Source organism: Eublepharis macularius, chromosome 18 (genome assembly GCF_028583425.1).
Source record: "Eublepharis macularius isolate TG4126 chromosome 18, MPM_Emac_v1.0, whole genome shotgun sequence".
Classification (NCBI taxonomy): domain Eukaryota; kingdom Metazoa; phylum Chordata; class Lepidosauria; order Squamata; family Eublepharidae; genus Eublepharis; species Eublepharis macularius.
The window spans coordinates 40,876,126-40,894,340 of record NC_072807.1 but is presented as its reverse complement, the minus strand read 5'-3'; the positions used below and the strand labels follow the sequence as shown (position 1 = coordinate 40,894,340).

At 45.0% G+C, this 18,215-nt stretch overlaps 1 protein-coding gene across 1 annotated transcript in view; it reads right to left on the bottom strand.

Annotated features, from left to right (window-relative positions):
- Positions 1 to 943: 943 nt before the first annotated feature.
- WDR72 (WD repeat domain 72) overlaps positions 944 to 18,215 on the bottom strand; it is a 48,114-nt gene continuing 30,842 nt past the window's right edge. The window contains exons 16-19 of the mRNA XM_055003034.1: positions 17,091 to 17,176; positions 16,024 to 16,106; positions 6,025 to 6,129; positions 944 to 2,222 (exon numbers count right to left, since the gene is read on the bottom strand). Of these exons, the coding sequence (XP_054859009.1) occupies positions 2,130 to 2,222; positions 6,025 to 6,129; positions 16,024 to 16,106; positions 17,091 to 17,176 (367 nt within the window). The 3' untranslated portion in view covers positions 944 to 2,129. The remainder of the gene's footprint in view (positions 2,223 to 6,024; positions 6,130 to 16,023; positions 16,107 to 17,090; positions 17,177 to 18,215) is intronic.

Genomic DNA, 18,215 nt, shown 5'->3' with positions numbered 1-18,215 from the left:
AGCGCGTGGGATTGGGTGTGAGGTAAAAAAGAAATCTTTTTACTTAAACAAAAGTAGAATTTATTTATAAGTACATGATGTTTCAAGGGTTGTACCAAAGGTATGAGTTTCAGAATAGAGTTTGGTAGTTTCAAAAATAATTGTATCCTTTTGAAGGTATCTTCACAGACGCACTCATGCAGATGAATTTTCCACATAGACCTCCACTAACAGAATGAATTCTCATCTCACCCACTCAGACACAGATTCACTCAGGCCTGGCCTAGATAGAATAATCGCTCTCAGATATATTATACACAGACTGACCCAGGTGCACACAGTTTGCCCGACTTAGCCAGAATAAAACCCCTTTCAGGCTTCCACATAGTTTGCCTGATTTAGTCAGAATAACTTCTCTGAGATATACAAAAGCTGACCAAAAAACTTCCCCCTCAGCAGTGACTAAAAACTTCCCCCCAGCCCTCCCGAGTGCAGCTCCCGGCACAGCAGACTTCCCTTCACCCCCCCCAGCCCCCGCCCCCCCTTCCCTCCCTCCAAGGCAGGCATCGAAACCACCGTTAAAATATTTTAAAACCCCACATTAAAAAGCAGAAATGAAATCCAAACTGTTTAGGTGCAAAACATTACAGATCTGATTATCTCTGTAACAAGGAGTCCTTTAGCAAGGATCTATACTGGATTCTTGCTAATGCTAGGTCTTTGTAAACTTGTTTTTATTTATCCTATGACATTGTTTATGGAAATGTCCTTGACACTGTAGAGAAAGGTCCTTGCTACTGATTGTACTAATCTCATACTATGTAATCCACCTTGAGTCTCAGTGAGAAAGGCAGACATAAATAAATAAATAAATAAATAAATAAATAAATAAATAAGGGAGAACCACAGATGCAGGATCTGAGATTTTTTGGACATTTTTATTGTGTTTTTTTAATAGTGGAGGTCTTTATTGGCTATTGACTCTCACATCTTCACTGGATATAAGTCCAAGCAAACAGAAATATACCAACTGCCAGCCAGGCAGTGCTTTTAAAAACTTTTATTTTTGAATTTTAACAGGTAATTGCACCTTCGGATCAAAAGCCCAGAACATAACATGTGGGTCTGCAGTACATTCACCAAAAGAAATTCTAAAAAATAATAGTTATCCCACAGATAGGAGAGGAAGTAATCATCAAAAATGCAACAGTGGCTATATAAGCAGTGCTATCAAACAAGCTACCACTTTTCACACATGAAAAGAAATATTGTCTCACTTTCTTATTCTTATCAGTTTTATAAATAAAAAACAGGGCAAGAATGTTTGGGCTCTGACACAAGATCTACTTAAAGGGAAACATTTTTGTGTGTGTAAAATTTGAAATATATTTAGGGTTGTCCATTCCTTTTAAGGTGAAATTTTAGCCAAAATCATAATCTCCTGGATTTTGGCATACTATTCCAAAATGGTATCTTTAAAAAAAATCTTTACACTCACTAGCCTTTAAAAAGTTGGTTGCCAGCAATAACTGATTAAGAAGCTTTCTGATTCAGTGAATTTTTAAAATTATCAGTACATACCAATAAAACGAGCTTGGCTGTAAAGAAACTGATGAACCCATTACCTTTTTGTATATGGACTTCTATCAATTCCTTTAAAAGTTGGATTTTAGTACATGACCATTATGCATGATAATAAAAAACAATTTTATCATGTTTGGTTAATGATGTTAGCTGCTTTGGGTCCCCATTAGAGAGAAAAGTGGGATAAAAATGAAATAAGTAAAATAAATAAATCTGGATACAGATATGGTACAATCAGGCATCAAATACTACCATAAGAAAATTTTAAATGAAATTTTCATCTTCTGTTTACAAAAGATGAAGCAAATGGAGGGGAGGACAAGATAAGAGACCACTTGGCATTCCAGGTCCAGGCGCCTTGAGCTTGCCCTGTTTTCACCTGTGGAAACAGGATCTCTCTCCTAGTTATCAGAAGGCTGGGCGAGGGAACTGGGGGAGAGAAGCAGGCAGCCTACGAGGTTCAGTGGAGGTCTTGAGAGGCTCTCTGGAGCTGAATAGGTTTTGAACAAAGCTGGAGAAATGGCTGAAGTCAACCAATAAATGACTCTTGTAGCTCCCTTTCTGCCTTATCTTCTGGTCTTGGAGGAAAAGGAATACTGTCTGCTAACACACTTTACAGGAACACACCTTGGCCATCCAAGGATGTGACTTCTTCTCATCTGAAAAACAAAAACATGCATTGTGCTTTTGATCATCTCTGGACTTCTGGTCGCTTTTGAATCTTTTTTACAACATTCTGCTGTAGCATAGTGGTTAAGTGGTTCAGCTGTGAAACGGCACGCTACTGGTTCGAATCCCACTACTGCTAAGAGCTCAATAGGTGGCCTTGGGTAAGCCCGTCCTCTCAGCCCCTGCTCCCCAGCTGTATTGTGGGGATAATAATAACACTAACTTGTTCACCACTCTGGATGAGGCACTAATCTTTCTAGAAGAGCGGTATATAGCGCAGTTATTATTATTATTATTTTTTAAATGGCTCACCTAATAAAATGCCAGCTACAATCTTAAAAACAATTTGAAGTGACAGGACAGAAAAATATTACACAATTGTGGGTTTTCCATATAAGTCAAATTATGGACTCTAATTTGTTTAGGTCAGTAAAAGTAGGATGCACCACCAACTGCTATCTGCTAAATAACACGTTTCTCACAGGCAGATAGCAGGGAGGGCCACAGAAAAGCCTTGCTTGCAAAGAGAGTGTGCATATTAGCAGAAGGATTGCTTTCCATTCCATTGCTTTCCAGTCATGAATGGAAATTAGGTTATTCAAAGAGGCAAAAGAATTGTGAACCAGGTGTGGGGCTGTGAAGGCAGTGGAACAGACCCCCCAATCTCCCTCTTTCGTCATTCGGGTACTGCCGCTCCAATTGCTTTGCAGTAGGCCGTGGGTTCTGAGGGGAGAGATCCTCAGGTGTGTCTGATATGGCATATCCAAGGGCTAAACGTGGCAGTCAATCACTGATAATGGATAATCATGTTTAATTTTTTAAAATCACTGGCTGCCTTAAAACTCTGTTCATTCCAGTGTGATCTGGCAAGTCAGGTTCTCCTCAGTGTTCCGGATTTTCCTCAATAGGCAGCTGCAGGTGGCGTATGCAGGATCTCCTCCTTGCCCTGGACAACGGGGTTTGGGAACTGAGCAGCAGTCAGACTCAGAACTGAGGGGCCCCCGTGACCAAATGCTGCTCAAAAGACCTTGCTGCACACAGAACGCTACCATGTTCGAGAGAAGGACAGTAGAGGGTCCTGTCTCTTTTCATATGGGAAGGGAATTTTTTGAGAGGGGTGAACACCCCACGTGCGGGTTAGTGGTAATGCTCAGGCACAAGCTGGACACCCCAGCAAGAACCAGTGCCACTGATCTGCGTGACTGTGGCAGATTTGCTATCGGATTCATCTCCATCAGTCCCCAATGAAAGTGTTAGCAGAAGAGCTGCAGAACACCCAGTTCTTCTTCTTTTGTATGGAGTGGCTCAAGTGATGCCTCTTGGCTGTGCATTGTGGTTGGTTCCATTTCACACACAATGGCGTCCCATACACAGGTTGTGTGTATGGAACTGAGAGGCCCAAAGCAAGCGAGGAAAGATGAAGGAAGGAGGTTTTCAGGAGAGGTTGTCAGGCTTGATGGGGGCGAGGGGAAAGGCAGGGAAGGCACTCCCTCGGGTCAGCTGGCCCCAATGGCCAGCATGGTGGATCTGACCGGGAGCAGAGGCTTGTGGAGTTGGGGGAAAGAGGAGGAGTGAGGTTTGGGTGCGCCTGTGATTGGAGCCAGCCCAGCCAGCCAGCGGTTCTGGCTGGCTGGGCTCCAGAACCCAAGGGGTTACGTACTATCTGTTGCTTTTATATGGCCCTATGTGCTTCAAGTATGGTCCTACTGGGTAGTTCTATATTGTCTACTGTCAGTTCTAGAATTACCTATGCTTTGTTTCAGCATTTCTTCAACTCTGTATTGGATTCCTGTTAATCCTATGTCTTTGTAAACTTGAATTTATTTACACTATGGCATTGTTTATGGAAATGTCCTTGATACTGAATGTACTAATAAGGTGGACTACAGTGGGTGCCCCCTGATCTCAGCTCACTGTTGGGCTTTCTGCCTGCCTGCCTGCCTGCCTGCCATGGGGGCACCCACCAGGGCCTGCCTGCTCTCCTCCCATTTTTCTTTTCAAACAAGGGCTTAATTTCTGCACACATAATCTCATCTACGCACGCAGCAATCCATCATTCATGGCTCCTGACTCTTTACTGAGGACCCCCAAACTACAAGGCCAGCAGCTGTGTCAGAGCAAGCTCTATAGAGGGGGCGGAACATGGGACTAGCAAGTTTCCAGCCAGCTGACAGGGAGAGGGGACAAGAGCTCAAAGTGTGGTGATGAAACCTGGACCCCCAATGAAGCTGTTTCTGTCCCTCTTGCTCAGAGTTGATTTCCAACCCATAACCTGGGGTCATGTTAGAGTCCTGGCCAGCCCTCTTTACTCTTCACACTCGCCTGCCCATTTACGCCTGTCCATGGATCAATATAAGCAATTCTTGGAGAAATGCAATGTTGCCATGACAACCCAGCCACAAATTCTCAGTGGGAAGGTGTGAGGCCAGGCAAGGGCTCTCTAGAGATTTCCCAGCCTATAAAGGCAGCAAATGGAAGGAAGGAAGGAAAGTCAGAGGGGTTCATTGTTTGCTGCAAAGTTAATGAGGGTGGCTAAGACAGATATGGCTTGCTTCAGATTTCAAGCTTCGATGATTTATCAAGAAGTATTTTCCCCAGCACCTTCTTGTTGCTTTTGCATTCAAAATCTCCCTGAAGCCCTTTGAGCAAACACTGACACCGAGAAGATGTCTTGAATTTCCAGGCCAATGCCACATAAGGGAAGATTGGCTCCTGCTCATCCAAGCTCATTGAGGTTTTGGAACAGACAGGAATTCCTTGTTGCTTCCGTTCAGGAAAGATCAAAAGACTGAATACATGCATTTCCCCCCAAAGGGAATCGGTCAGCTGACCCTCGTTTGCTTTTTCAGACAACATGAGCAAATGACTCTGCTGCACAGACGACCAATTTTTAATTTCAGTTTTGTTCATGCCTTAAAATATTGGCAGGCAGGCTTGAGGTGCTTCCCATTCATGTGCTCAGCATGAAGCATGCCGTGCTGCCATGATCAGGCTGTGAGGAGAGCAGGGCACAGCTGAGAGCAGGTGAACGACAGTCATTTCCCGTCTCCTTCCAAATCTCGAACTCTGAAACCCAGTCGGGCAGCCGGAGGCCCAGCTGTGTACTGAGAGGACACTGTGGAACTGACATGGATGTCGGGCTGCACCCCTTCCCTGAAAATTACATCTCAGCAGCTGGGATCAAGGAGGGATCAAGGATGCTTGGCAGCAGCCCCTGTCAAGGAGTGGGCTGTCAGACCTGGGGAGCTCTTCGCTCAGCTGACAGGCCCCAGCGGGCACGAACCAAACAAGGACGCACGTAATTCAGCACACAAAGAGGCGGAAGAAGGAAAATACCAGGTGAATAAATAAAAATGCAAGGGAGAGCTGGGCAGAGTCCAGTTTTGGTTCACATTTAAAAAGAAGAGGCATATAGTGATTTCAGTAAGTGGCAAATGGATTTACAGGGGTCCCCTGAGAGCCTGCAGGGATTTCCCTCCTCCTTGTGTTTTATCGCTGAAACAATGTTGACCAGAAAAAACTGAAACAAACCTGTGATGCTTTTGATTAAATTTTCTCCACAGCAGCAAGAGTGTGTGATGCTTACTCTTGAGGAGTGGCCCTCAGGCTTTGCCTTGTTGTGTTCTCCCCTCCAGCCATGGCATGATGATGGTTACGGGGAACATTCTGTACCTTGGGGTCTCGTTCTGCCTGGAGGCAGGAAGGGAGAGGAAAGGAGAAACACCCACCCCTGCTGAGGACGGTGCTCAGAAGGAAACGTTCTCCCTGTCCACAAGATCAGGGAGGGCTCACCTCGGTTATCTGACTCTTCCAAGACGTTCTGCTCAGGCGTACCCTCTCCTGCAGGGACGTTTTCAGGGGACAAAGAGCTGTCACACTTGACCACAGGGGTTGCAGCTAGAAAGAAACCAAATCCTTACTCGTGAGTCAGCACTCTAGTCCTCTTGCTTTTCTATATGGAAAGCATCTTTTTTCTCTGGATTTTTATCCATCCTGATTTCACTGGGCTGAGAGAGTTACAAAGAATTTGAACAGACAGAACACAAATCAAAATTACAGAAGGAGACCCTCACCTCAACCTAGTTACAACAATAGTTTCTCTAGTTACTGGCATTCCATCAACCCCAAGCAGTGAGGAGCCCCCTTCCACCATTTCAGCTCTCCTGCCCCACACTCCAGATAACTCCCTCCCCCTCACCTCGTTCATGTTCCTCACTTACAGGTTCAATTCCTGCCTCTCCCAACTTCAAATATTCCAGCCTCTCCAAGACATCAGAACAAAGTAAAGGTCTGCCAAAGCCTCAGATGTGACTGCCAGGCTGCGGCAGGGGTAGAGATCTTATCACCTCTGCCTTGGGGTGAAAGAGTGTGACCATTTTCAAGAGGTTCCAGAACTCCGTTCCACCGTGTTCCAGCTGAAAAAAAGCCCTGCTCCTACCCATATTTACTTGGAAGGAAGTCCGTGCAAGTTGCAACTGTGGGATTAAACTCCATTTTTAAAACTAGGGCTTACTGCTAAATAAACATGTATGTTTCAGTTTCAGCTCACCTGGGGAGCAAGCCAGTGTCTTAACATTTCACAAATCTGAACATGGCTGAGTCAAATTTGCTTTACTAAGTTTAACTGATCATGAACCGGACAAACTGTGGGCAGAAACCAGAGATGTTATCAAGGAAGAATGTGCAAAGACTATTCCTGTAGCCAAAAGCCTAGATGGATGGCTGATGAAATACTTAAAATTGCTGGAGATAGGTGGAAAGTAAATCCAAAAGATGGCAGAAATATCAAAATTTTAAATGCAGCTTATCAGCAACTTGTATGCAGAGTTCTATTATAATAATCAGTGCAATGAAATAGAAGAGAACAACAAAAAAGGGGAAAAAATAGGAGATCTGTTTCACAAAATCCAAGAAATCAAATGGAAATTCAAACCATGGATAGGGTTGCTGAAAATCAACATGGGAATACAGTATTCAATCAGGACAAAATAAAGGAAAGATGGAAACAATACACTGAAGAACTATACAGAAGATGTGGAAGGATGACAGATTTCTACAAATAATCTTTTGATGAAGAACCTGAAGTCTTAGAAAGTGAAGTGAAAGCTGCACTCAAAGAAATTGGAAGAAACGCATCACCAAGAATTGATGGTGATTTTCAGCTACAGAAACTGAGTCCATTAAAATCTTAAGAAGAATAAGTCAACAAAAACAGAAAACAATGGCCCACAGATTTGTCATTCGCAATCTACATTCCAATTCTGAAAAAAATGCTAAAGATATATATATATAACGTTCCACACAAGCAACATTATGCTCACAGTAACATTCCACACAAGCAACATTATGCTCAAAATTCTACAGGAAAGACTCTTAATGTGTACGGAATGAGAAATGCCGGATGTTCAAACTAGACTCAGAAAAGGAAGAGGCACGAGAGATCACACTGCAAAGGCGGTATCTCAATGCACTCAGTGAGCGGAGGAACCACCATAAAAGTGGAGACCCTAAGACTGGCAGTAGGTGTGGAACTTCCCAGGAAAATGATTCAGGCCCTCAAGTTTTGTCTTGCTAGCTTTCATAAAGCTCCAATAAGGAAAACAAAGAGTTCACTTGGGTGACTGCTACGAAACTGTTCTTGGAACTCCTCCAAAGGAAACTACCTTGATTTGAACACTATTTTAAAGGTGAAAATCTACTCCAGCACAAATGAACGAAGTGTGCCAAACTTGTGCCCCCCCACCCGCCCCCTGCCCCCAGTGCCCTCAATCCTGCTTGAGTTGTTTGTGGCAAGCAGAGCCTTGTTCCATGTGGCTTAGCTGGCAGGTGCTTCCAAAGGATTCTGAGCTTTCCCCAGCCTTGACTGGAAACACAGCACATCTGCAAACATCTGCACAATGGGAGCCTGCTTATTTCCTCCACCCCACTGGCCTGCCACCTGATCAGAAAGAGCTGCTATATTTTCGAGGGGAAAATCCTACAATTGCACTCGGAGGAAATTGCAGAGGGCTTCCTTCCCCCAAACCAGCTGGATGCTGAAGCCAGGTCAGCTGAGCTTTAGAAACTTGATTGTGTATGTGCACAAGTAGAAACAAGAACCAGCTCTGCTCTCCCATTAGCCATGCCCTTCACGGGGAACTAGTCTTCTCTTTGGGGAATGGATGGGGAATCTGCATACAAGTGTTCTTCCCCTTGTGAGTGTAAAGCAATGGAATGCACTGGCTGGACAATGAGGCCCCAGCACTGCCAAAAAGAGCTACAGCCCACTGTTGGGAAGACAGTTTGTGAAGCATGGAGGACATTTATCTCATCTCTCAGACAAGCTATTGAGCTGTCTGTGAAAAGCAGGAAGGGATCCTGCAGAATGTAGCAGTTGGGGCACTTGATTGATAGAATGAGGTGGTCTAGAGCGGCCCTGACAGCCCTTTTGTGAAACGAAGTGGAGGGGCCCAAGGTCTTCTGTGACACTGGCTGACAAAGCAAAAGTTCTTGACTACAGCCTAGATCAAGGGCGCCCCTTGCTCCAGAATTGGCCACCTGCTGATATGCACATTTTACTACTCCAGCTGCCCTCTGTACGTAACTTCCCAGGATTCAGAAGGAGGGCGGGTGGCACTGGCAATCCATCCATAACAGAAGTATTCAAAAGCACTGTCGCCAAGGAATGTAATAGCTGGAGTGTTCTAGGTGGGATCAGAAATAAGAGTGCCACTCCTGCTGGTGCACGAGCTCCTCCCGAAACCCAGGCCTTTCAAAACACGGGGCCTTGCTCTGCCATACCTGCATGACGTCATGGGAGGATTATCTAAAGTCTCTATGCCTTCACTGGGATGAAGTTAGGGCCACAGCAGGAGCAAGTGTCCGCATGAGCAAGGGCTCAAGGAGCACGTGTTTCCAGTGACAGGTCCCCAACAGGCTGGAGCATCCTGTACCGCCAAAGCGCCAAAGCGCCCGGGGACGGTGGAGCCTCCACCCCACCACCACGACCTCAGGTCTCTGTCTTCCAGGAGACCTTTTGCTGGGGCCTACAGCCTGCACTCAGCCCCTCGCAGGGGAGCAGCCTCTCCGGAGGCTACAGCACGGTAGGAAGAACCAGGAGTATGAACGTTCTCGCTGGGGGGCGGGGCGCAGGGAGCTTTAACCTCACTAGGGAGAAGAGCAGAATTTCAAAACGAAAAGATTTTGACATCTCCTGAGAAAACCATCACTCTGCCAATTAAGCAATGTTCCTTACCTGTGTCATAAACATATCAATGAAAAGTCTATTTTATTGCTTCAGCAGAGGAGTCAGGTGGTTGTGGGGAAGGGCTTTGGGGACCTTCCAATCTCAGTTTCCTTTTCAGTTAGCTTTGTTTAGAGTCTAGCAGACCAGATGAAAGCAAGACTAGCAGAGGCCAGGTCCATATGGGCAGATGCTTTCAAAAAAAGACTAGCACGGCTAACTCCTCTGGATCAAAAATGTGTGTTGTTAACTTGTTATAACATATACAAATCTTCATGGCCCCACTGCAGTGCAGGAAAGCAACCAAAATCTGTATAATCTGAAGATGTTCTATTCAGTAGATGCAAGAAATTCTGAGAAGGGCCCAAGTACGAACACTTCAGCTCAGCCTCCTGACCAGTTGAAGGGGAAGTAGAACAGCAGCACATCTCCCAGTAAGCGTCAGGACGTCTCCTGTCATGCACCGCAAGGCCTCTGTGTATTCTGTGCACTGGTTGCACTTTGCAAGGCCTGGTTGATTCTGTGTGACTCTGATGTTAGAAGCTGTTCGCTGCCTGGAATGTGACAGCCTGCTGGGATCTCTTTCTCAGTGTGCAGTTTGCCTTTCGCCTGGGAAGGCCTTGAAGTTACTACTTACACGTCATCTCGGCTGGGTTCTGCTGTTCATCTATTAAACTTAGCTAATTGTTCTCTGAAGAGGGCTGGGCTTAGAATCTTATATACATTATGTGCTTGTAGAGAAAGGCCACTCCTGCCAAGGAATGTAATAGTGTATGAACTAGTAGCTAATCAATAAAATGCTTTAACTTATGCAGTTCCTGGACTCATGCAGTGAAGTCTTTGAGAGTTACTTGGCAGAACTTTACAGTAAGATCTCAGCTTGGGCTTGTTCATGTCAAGCCCATCCAATTTGGGGTTTGGGCTTCAAGGGCCCCTCCCAGGCAACTCCCATTGATCTAAACCTGTTCATCTTCTATGCCCACAGAAATTCTGCTGCAAGTAACATTCAGCAACAAATCATATAACAGCAGCATTAAACTCGCGCGATTCGCCACTCTCTGCTGAAACAGCTCTGGACTGTTAATGTTTCACTCATGTCCAAAAGGAGGATTTACAATAGATGCAAGACCAACTTCCTTCAATGGTAAAAGTCATACATTGGCATTCAGAATGTATGTTTTCCTTATGGTTTGAATGAGAGCCCTGCAGAATCTTATCCTTTCTAGTCTTTTGGACGAGGCTGGTATGGCGCCTGCACAATTGGATTTTGTATAAAAATACACAACAAATCTGATTTCTGCTGCATTAAGGAGTTATATAGTGAAATATATGAACAAAAGAATGACATAAGGGGCAGTTTTACAGAGTCTTCCAGTTTCCTTCCTTCAATACTTGACCACTAATATTAGAGAATATTGGATCAAGGTACAGCTTTAAGTGACTGTCTACAAGATGATACGGTAGCCCAGTTAAACCATCGGTTTACAAAATTGAGATACAAAACTGAGTTGTATCCCTTTATGGGAAAAGAGATGCAGTAGGAAGCGCAAGCGCATCACGATGTCCTGCAGATGCGTATTCCACAGAAAAGCTGGCCCGTTGCTGGCCAAGCGCAAGGCGAGGGCCTCCACCCAGCAGCCGGGAGAAGCCATTCAGCCAGCCTGCAAGCAGCAGCCAAGAGACCTCTCCTCTGCCCAGGGCTGAAAATCCTCTGGGACGCTCGATCAAGTGTGCTGGAGCCCTTCAGCACTCAGGCAAGACATTTCAGTGGGAGATTTCCAACAGATCCACGCCAAACCGGCCCAGAGGAAGGCAGAACTTAAAGGGTTTATTGGAAAGGCAGGAGGGGGCAGGGAGTTGGGCTGGATGATTCTGCCAAGTATCTCCTTGATCTTCCTTAGAAGACCCCCACGGAGGGGAGCCAGTTTTACCTCCTGCTGAAGGGCTATTATTTAGTTTTTCTAACATGGTGACCTAAATCTGCTTTATGGATACAATGAACAATTGATCATCTACTTCTTCCATGCCCTGATACCAGAGAATTTCTGCCCAAGCTGTTATCTGCAACTATGTTCAAGAAGATGGCATCTTTTAAAGAGTGGAACTCCCAGAATTCATTAACTACCTTGCATGGTGTCTAAAGAAACCAATGCTTCCTTTCTGGAATCTTGGAAACAAATCTCCAGTTAATACAGGTATAAAAATGGTGAAACATGACACCACAGGCCTTTCTAGGCCTCTCCATGCATGGGCAGAAGTTTCATTTTAACGGAACACGGTGGGACCTACATCTGTTTTAAGCAGGCATGACAAATGACTCAGCCATGTTCAGATTTGTGAAATGTAAAGACACTGGCTTGCTCCCCAGGTGAGCTGAAACTGAAACATACATGTTTATTTAGCAGTAAGCCCTAGTTTTAAAAATGGAGTTTAATCCCACAGTTGCAACTTGCACGGACTTCCTTCCAAGTAAATATGTGTAGGAGCAGGGCTTTTTTTCAGCTGGAACACGGTGGAACGGAGTTCTGGAACCTCTTGAAAATGGTCACATGGCTGGTGGCCCCGCCCCCTGATCTCCAGACAGAGGGGAGTTTAGATTGTCCTCCATGCTGCAGAGGGCAATCTAAACTCCCCTCTGCCTGGAGATCAGGGGGTGGGACCACCAGCCATGTGACCATTTTTTCCGAGGGCAACCCACTGAGTTCCACCACCTCTTTTCCCAGAAAAAAAGCCCTGTGTAGGAGTGAGGTGAAACAGGGCAAAAAGGGTGAGAATCCAGCATAAGCAAAAGATAATCACACACAAAGCTTCAATTTTGGCACCATTACAACAATCTCACTAAGAGATGTCAGTGTTCTTTATGGCTAAAAAAACTGACCTTTTTTGATTCCTGGAATGAGTGCAGGCTGGTAACCAATTTTCCTGACAGACATATCCACACCATGAGATTATAAATTAGCTATCACAGAGAAGACACACTAGGAAGATTGAATGTAAACTTCAGGTCACTTAATTTTAAAGCTCAGCTAATGGGAGAAAGAAAATTGGATATAACTTCCTAACATAAATTCAGAATCAGAGTTTCTTGCCCATAAACATGAGCACCATTAAAAGATACAGCTACTTGGTCTGTTGTAAAATGAAATGACCTAACTGTAAAACTCATTTCCACTGTGTGGATTCCTCTACTGTCAAAGCATAAAGACTCCACATTTCATAATATGAGGTTTTAAAATGGGAACAATAATGTTTTTAGTATAAGCGTGATCTCACTGAAACAAGATAAACCTGAGAACACAGGTTCATTTCCATATGATTTGTAGTTCACTAACATGTACAAAGCGACATGCATCAGCTGTTTCCAATACAACACTGGCACCCGATAAAGAATGAGACCCTGGAACCATTTTGAACTCCTGCAAAGCAATCTCTTGTGTTCATCACTTAAACACGGAGACGATCAAGGGCGACTGCAGGAAGCGGAAGCAGCAAGCTAGCACTGGGCCCTGGGCTCAACTCTGCAGCCATACAAGAGGCAGACAGGGCCTCCTTCCTCTATGCAACAGGCAAGGAAGTGCCAGGAGAGAGAGCGCACTTACCCAGCAACGGATGGTTCTTGGGGGCCTCTGGCAGCTCAGCATTTGGCTCCTCCTTGCTTGCAACTGCTGAGGCAGCTAGCACTAGCCCATGGCCGTTGGCCAATGTGTTTTGTAGGTTTCTCGTACTCCTCTGAACTTCAGCCAGCAGTGCAGCTTGCATAGCCTCAACGATCTGTCGGATTCAGACTGTATTAGTTGGAATATTAGATTGCTGCTGGAGATACCATTGGCAGGAGAGAATAACCGTGCTTACAGTGCCCATCGAGCTTCTTGGACTGAGAAATGTCCCTCCTCCGTTCATGCACACGTCGTCCTTGGAGCTGTTAAAAACTCCCTCGAATAGGAACAGAATCACACCAGCAGGAAAGGAGGCTAAACCTGTCTCCCTGATGTCTTTGTTTCCTGACATGAGGCAGCATCGCATTTTGGTATTTTGCTGCCCCAAAGTTTGCCCACTGCTTCTTCTTGTGCCGCTGAAGCCATCGGCATCTGCCTTACTGTGCCACCCTGAGCAATCACTTCTGGGGCCTGAGTAGAAAGCCAGCCTCTCTGTCTGCATGTAGCCCTGTGCATACAAAACTAGCATGACAAAGTGCTAAACTAGTCTCTGCCCTGACTTGCTAGCTTTATGTGGGCAGAGAGAGTACTTCTTCTGTGCAGGAGAGAATGAATGGCGTCTCTGTATCCAACTCCCCTGAGGATGTGAGCCACTGCCTGACTGCTGTGGTGAAATGGCAGGAAGCGAACAAAGTGAAACTGAACCTGGACAAGACGGAAGTGATGCTGGTTAGGAAGGCAGAGATCTTTTTTTTTTTTTTTTTTTGAAAGTGTTTAAATTTATTTTTTTTTAAACCAAACAAACAAACAAAAACAATGTACAGAAGTAAAATAGAACAACAACAAAGTCTTAGTGAACTATATACAATAAATGTCATGCCAATATAGTTAAAACAAAGACAACTAGCATTTTTTTTTCAATTATTTGATAGTCGTTGCTTCAAATCTGAGTAACAAAAAGTAAATGCTTAGGTGGAGAGTGATTTGTATTGGAAATGAATTCAATGAATGGTAACCATTTTGCAATAAAATCAGTTTCTTTCAAATAGTGTTCATTCTGGTATAATTCGTCATGTATTTTTTCTTGTATATAGTGGTCCCATATTTTTTCTAACCATTTTTCTGCTGTGGGAACTGTCTTTGATTTCCAATGTAAAGCTAGCAAGTTCTTAGCTACAACCAAAAGATTGCTAATTAGATCTTTTCTTATTTGTGGAATTTCAAAAGTATCCCATACATTCAAGAATATGATCTTTGGATCAAGGGGGATTTTGTAGCCCGTTATTTCTTTTATATAACATAATATATCGTTCCAAAAAGGTTCTATTCGGGGGCATTCCCACCAGCAATGTTTAAACGTTCCTATATTTCCACACTCTTTCCAGCAGAGCGGAGGATTTGTTTTAGTTATTAGTGAGAGTTTTCTTGGTGTTATGTGCCATCTGTGAATGATTTTGTAATTTTGGATTTGGGAGGTAACTGTCTTAGGTTTTAGAATGTTTGCAGTCCATATTTCTCTCCATTGTTCAGGTGTTAGCTCTATGTTGCAATCTAAGTGCCAATTTGTTTGGCATTTTAGAGTTTTAATTTGGTTGAGAGATAAAAGGATGTTGTATAGTTTAGAAATTAATCCCTTTTGTTTGAGTGATTTGGTATCAAGTAGGAGTTCAAAATCGGTTGCGTTCTTTTTAAGTAATTCTTGTATTTTTATTTGTTGTAGCATGTTTGAGAGTTGAAAATAGGTAAACCAGTGAATCTTGTGTTTTATTTTTTGTTCTAATTCTATTTTGTTTATGATTCCCTTTTTTGTTGTTATATCAATTATGCGGATCATATTTGCTTGGAGCCATATATTTTTAAAGGCTTTAGTTAGGAAGGCAGAGATCTTGAAGCACATGGTGCTCCCTACTCATGATGGGTTCAGCTGACTCTTGCACACTCAGTTAGAAGCCCAGCACAGCAGCTACAGAAGCAAATTATCGTAGCTGCAAAAAAGGCGTTCTTCTAACTCAGTCTAGCCCAGGAGACACATGCCTGCCTTGACACAGCCGATCTGAGCAGATGGATCCAAGCCACGGAGACATCAAGACTAGACTGCTGTAATGCACTCTACATAGATCTCTCCTCGAAGTCAACCCCCAGTCTTCAGTTGGTGCAGAATACCACAGTTTGAGTATTATCAGGAGCTAGGCGAGGCATGCATGTTACTCCCATTCTGTGGTCACTCAGGTTGGTTGCCCCTCAGTTACTGGGCTCAGTTCAAGGTCCTGATTATCATATGGCCTTGGGTGAGCAGAAGAGATGGGTGAGAGGAGCGGCCTTGGGTAAGCCCTCTTCTCAGCCCCAGCTCCCCAGCTGCATTGTGGGGATAATAACAACACTAACTTGTCCACCGCTCTGGGGGAGGCACTAATCTGTCCAGAAGAGTGGTATATAAACGCAGTTATCACCATCATCATCATCATCATCATCATCATCATCATCATCATCCCCCCTCATTTCTCCAGGACTACATCTCCACCGTGACAGCTTCACTTTTTGGAGCAGGGCCTCCTGCCGGTGCCAGCAACTGGGCAAAACCAACAGTTGCCCATACACATGCATTCTCTATCCCGGACCCTACCTTTCGGAATGGCCTGCCTGAGGTGGTCAGGAGGGCCTTCACGCCACGGGCTTTCTGCATTCTCTCCACTCTGTTCCTACTGAGGGCAGTCAAAGTGAAAATGCAACAGCCCCCGGGCCTGCCACACCTGCCTGAGCACTGGCCCTTGGAGTCAGGAGACACAGTTCCAGGGCTTTGCAATACAGAGGGGCAACAGGCAACTGCACCCCCAAGAGCCCTTCTCACTTGGCACCGCAGTGACAGAATTCCAAATGGCCAAAACATCAGAGAGTATCGCCTCCATTTCCTACCTCAATGGATTGGTCTCTCCAACAAGAAATAAGCTTTACAAGTGAAACATTCTCCGAATCATGGACAGGAACTCCAAAGGTGCCTGCAAATATACAAAGCAGTCACGGTAGAAAGCAGGTTGTTCAAGCACAAGAACGCCTCAGGCCTCGAGCACAGAGCTGCTTCTCTCAACTGCTGGGTCAGAGATGGTGGATTTAAGAAGGGCTATAGGACACATGAAGCATTTACAGCTAAATCAGTAGTATGTGTACAATTCAACAGTTTGGGTACTGAGCACACTTAAAAGGCTGTTTGCATGCCTTAATTAGCCCCTCCTTTGCAGAGTCTGCTTTTCCTCAACAGAGGATTTTGATGCTAAGTCAGAATTTTAAAAATGGTTTATGCCTTAGGCGCTCCATGGAGGAATTGATGAAAAACCAAAGTGGCTGGACGATGCGTACTCCAACTGATGTGTCAACAGACATTTGGAATGCCTGGACTTGTTGCTGAGAAACCAAAAGTGCTGGCAGAATGCAAAGCCAACATCTGATTTACAGATTTATGTCCTCTGGTTAGGGGAGGAATAGTGGGCAGAAGAGATGGGTGTTTTCAGAATTCCAGTGGGAGAGCCATGTTAGTCTCTACCAAAACAAACATATGTCCAGTGGCACCTTGAAGACTAACAACATCAGATACAATACAATGTTGTTAGTCTTGAAGGTGCCACGGGACTTCTCTTTTGTTTTCAGAAAAAAAACGTGACACATTTGGGTTTTCTCCCTTCTTTTCCACAAGCTGCTACAGGAAACAGCCTAGAAAGTTAGCTGTGTGATTGCCTCAGGAAAGATCTGACAGCCAAAGTGCTTTTGACACAGCTGCGTGATTATCTCCTTAAAGAGGGTAGTTCCAGCTTCAACCAATCTACTGCCAGGGAATTTGAAGGTTAAGTACTGAATTGTGATAGTTAGTAGAGAACCCTCCTAAAACACAGCTCCAGCTGAAAGGAATGGTTCAGCATGTCTATCCTCTCCTAAAATGCTACAAAACAAACCCGCTAAACAGTCCTGTCATGGTTCTTGGTACTTACCCTCAGAGGACTCCTCATAAAAGCTGGTGGACTCAACAGCCTGGTTGGCTCTCCACTTGTTGCGCACTGACTCCACTTTCTGTGGGCTGGACAGAAATCAGAGATTAGGGCGGGCTATGGAGGATCTATTTCCCTTTTAGACAAGAGAAGTTGAAACATGGCAGTGGGCTGTCTTCAAGCATCCAGAATGCAGAGATGAATGGCTCCCCACAGGCCTAAACTATGACAGCAGATTGCAATCCTTCAAACGTATGTGCACATGCCCTATGAGGGAGTACTCTGGAACATTAGGAATGGCCTTAAAGCAAATCTTCATCGTTCTGGCAGCAACAAGCCAAACAGTATCATGCACTCTGATCATCCACCAGTGATTTCCAGCTACACCCAGGACCGGCAGCCATCTCCTTTCCCAGCCCAACTGGGGATCAAGGGGGGAAATGTCCACTATGTGCTGCGGGGGGGGGCATGGGGGGGAGCAAAAGAGGGCTGTTTCACCCCAGTGCCTCTCTGCTCAGGTCAAATGGCAAAGGGGAGAAGACAGCTGGCTGCTCTTCTCCCAGCCACAGAGTGCCCAGTTCCTTCTTGGGGTCTGATTTCGCCTACCTTCTGGGAGGCACAAGTGCTTGGCACGGCTCTGTGCAGAGTGCCTGGCCTTCACTTCTGGGCAAAGACAATCACAGGCATTATTTGGGGGAAGGGGGAGTGGACACATGCTACGCCGACCCTGCTAGAGCGGATGATTGCCAAGCCTCATGGTAAGGGCAAAGACATCCCTGGTTACTCAGAAATCTCTGTCTCTGTCCTTGGAAGGTAGATTCTCCCCCTCAAGGCTCTCAGGCATCAGAGCAGAGAAGGGCCACTGCTGGACGAGATAACCTGGCAAGCTGCTGCCCACCCTATAAGCTGTGCCCTAGAAAGCAATCTCTAACTTCAGGGAAGAAGGAGGGCAGCCGGAAGGGAAGCGTTTACCTGAATAAATGCAACAAAGGTCTCTTCTTGCTAGTGGGCAGGCAGGCTGAAGGAGGCTCCCTGTTTCTTTGCAGTGCAATGTGATGTCTCCTTTTACTTAAATTTTTATTTATTTGTTAATTGTGCAAAATGTCCATTTCCAAAGTTTAGCTTTTC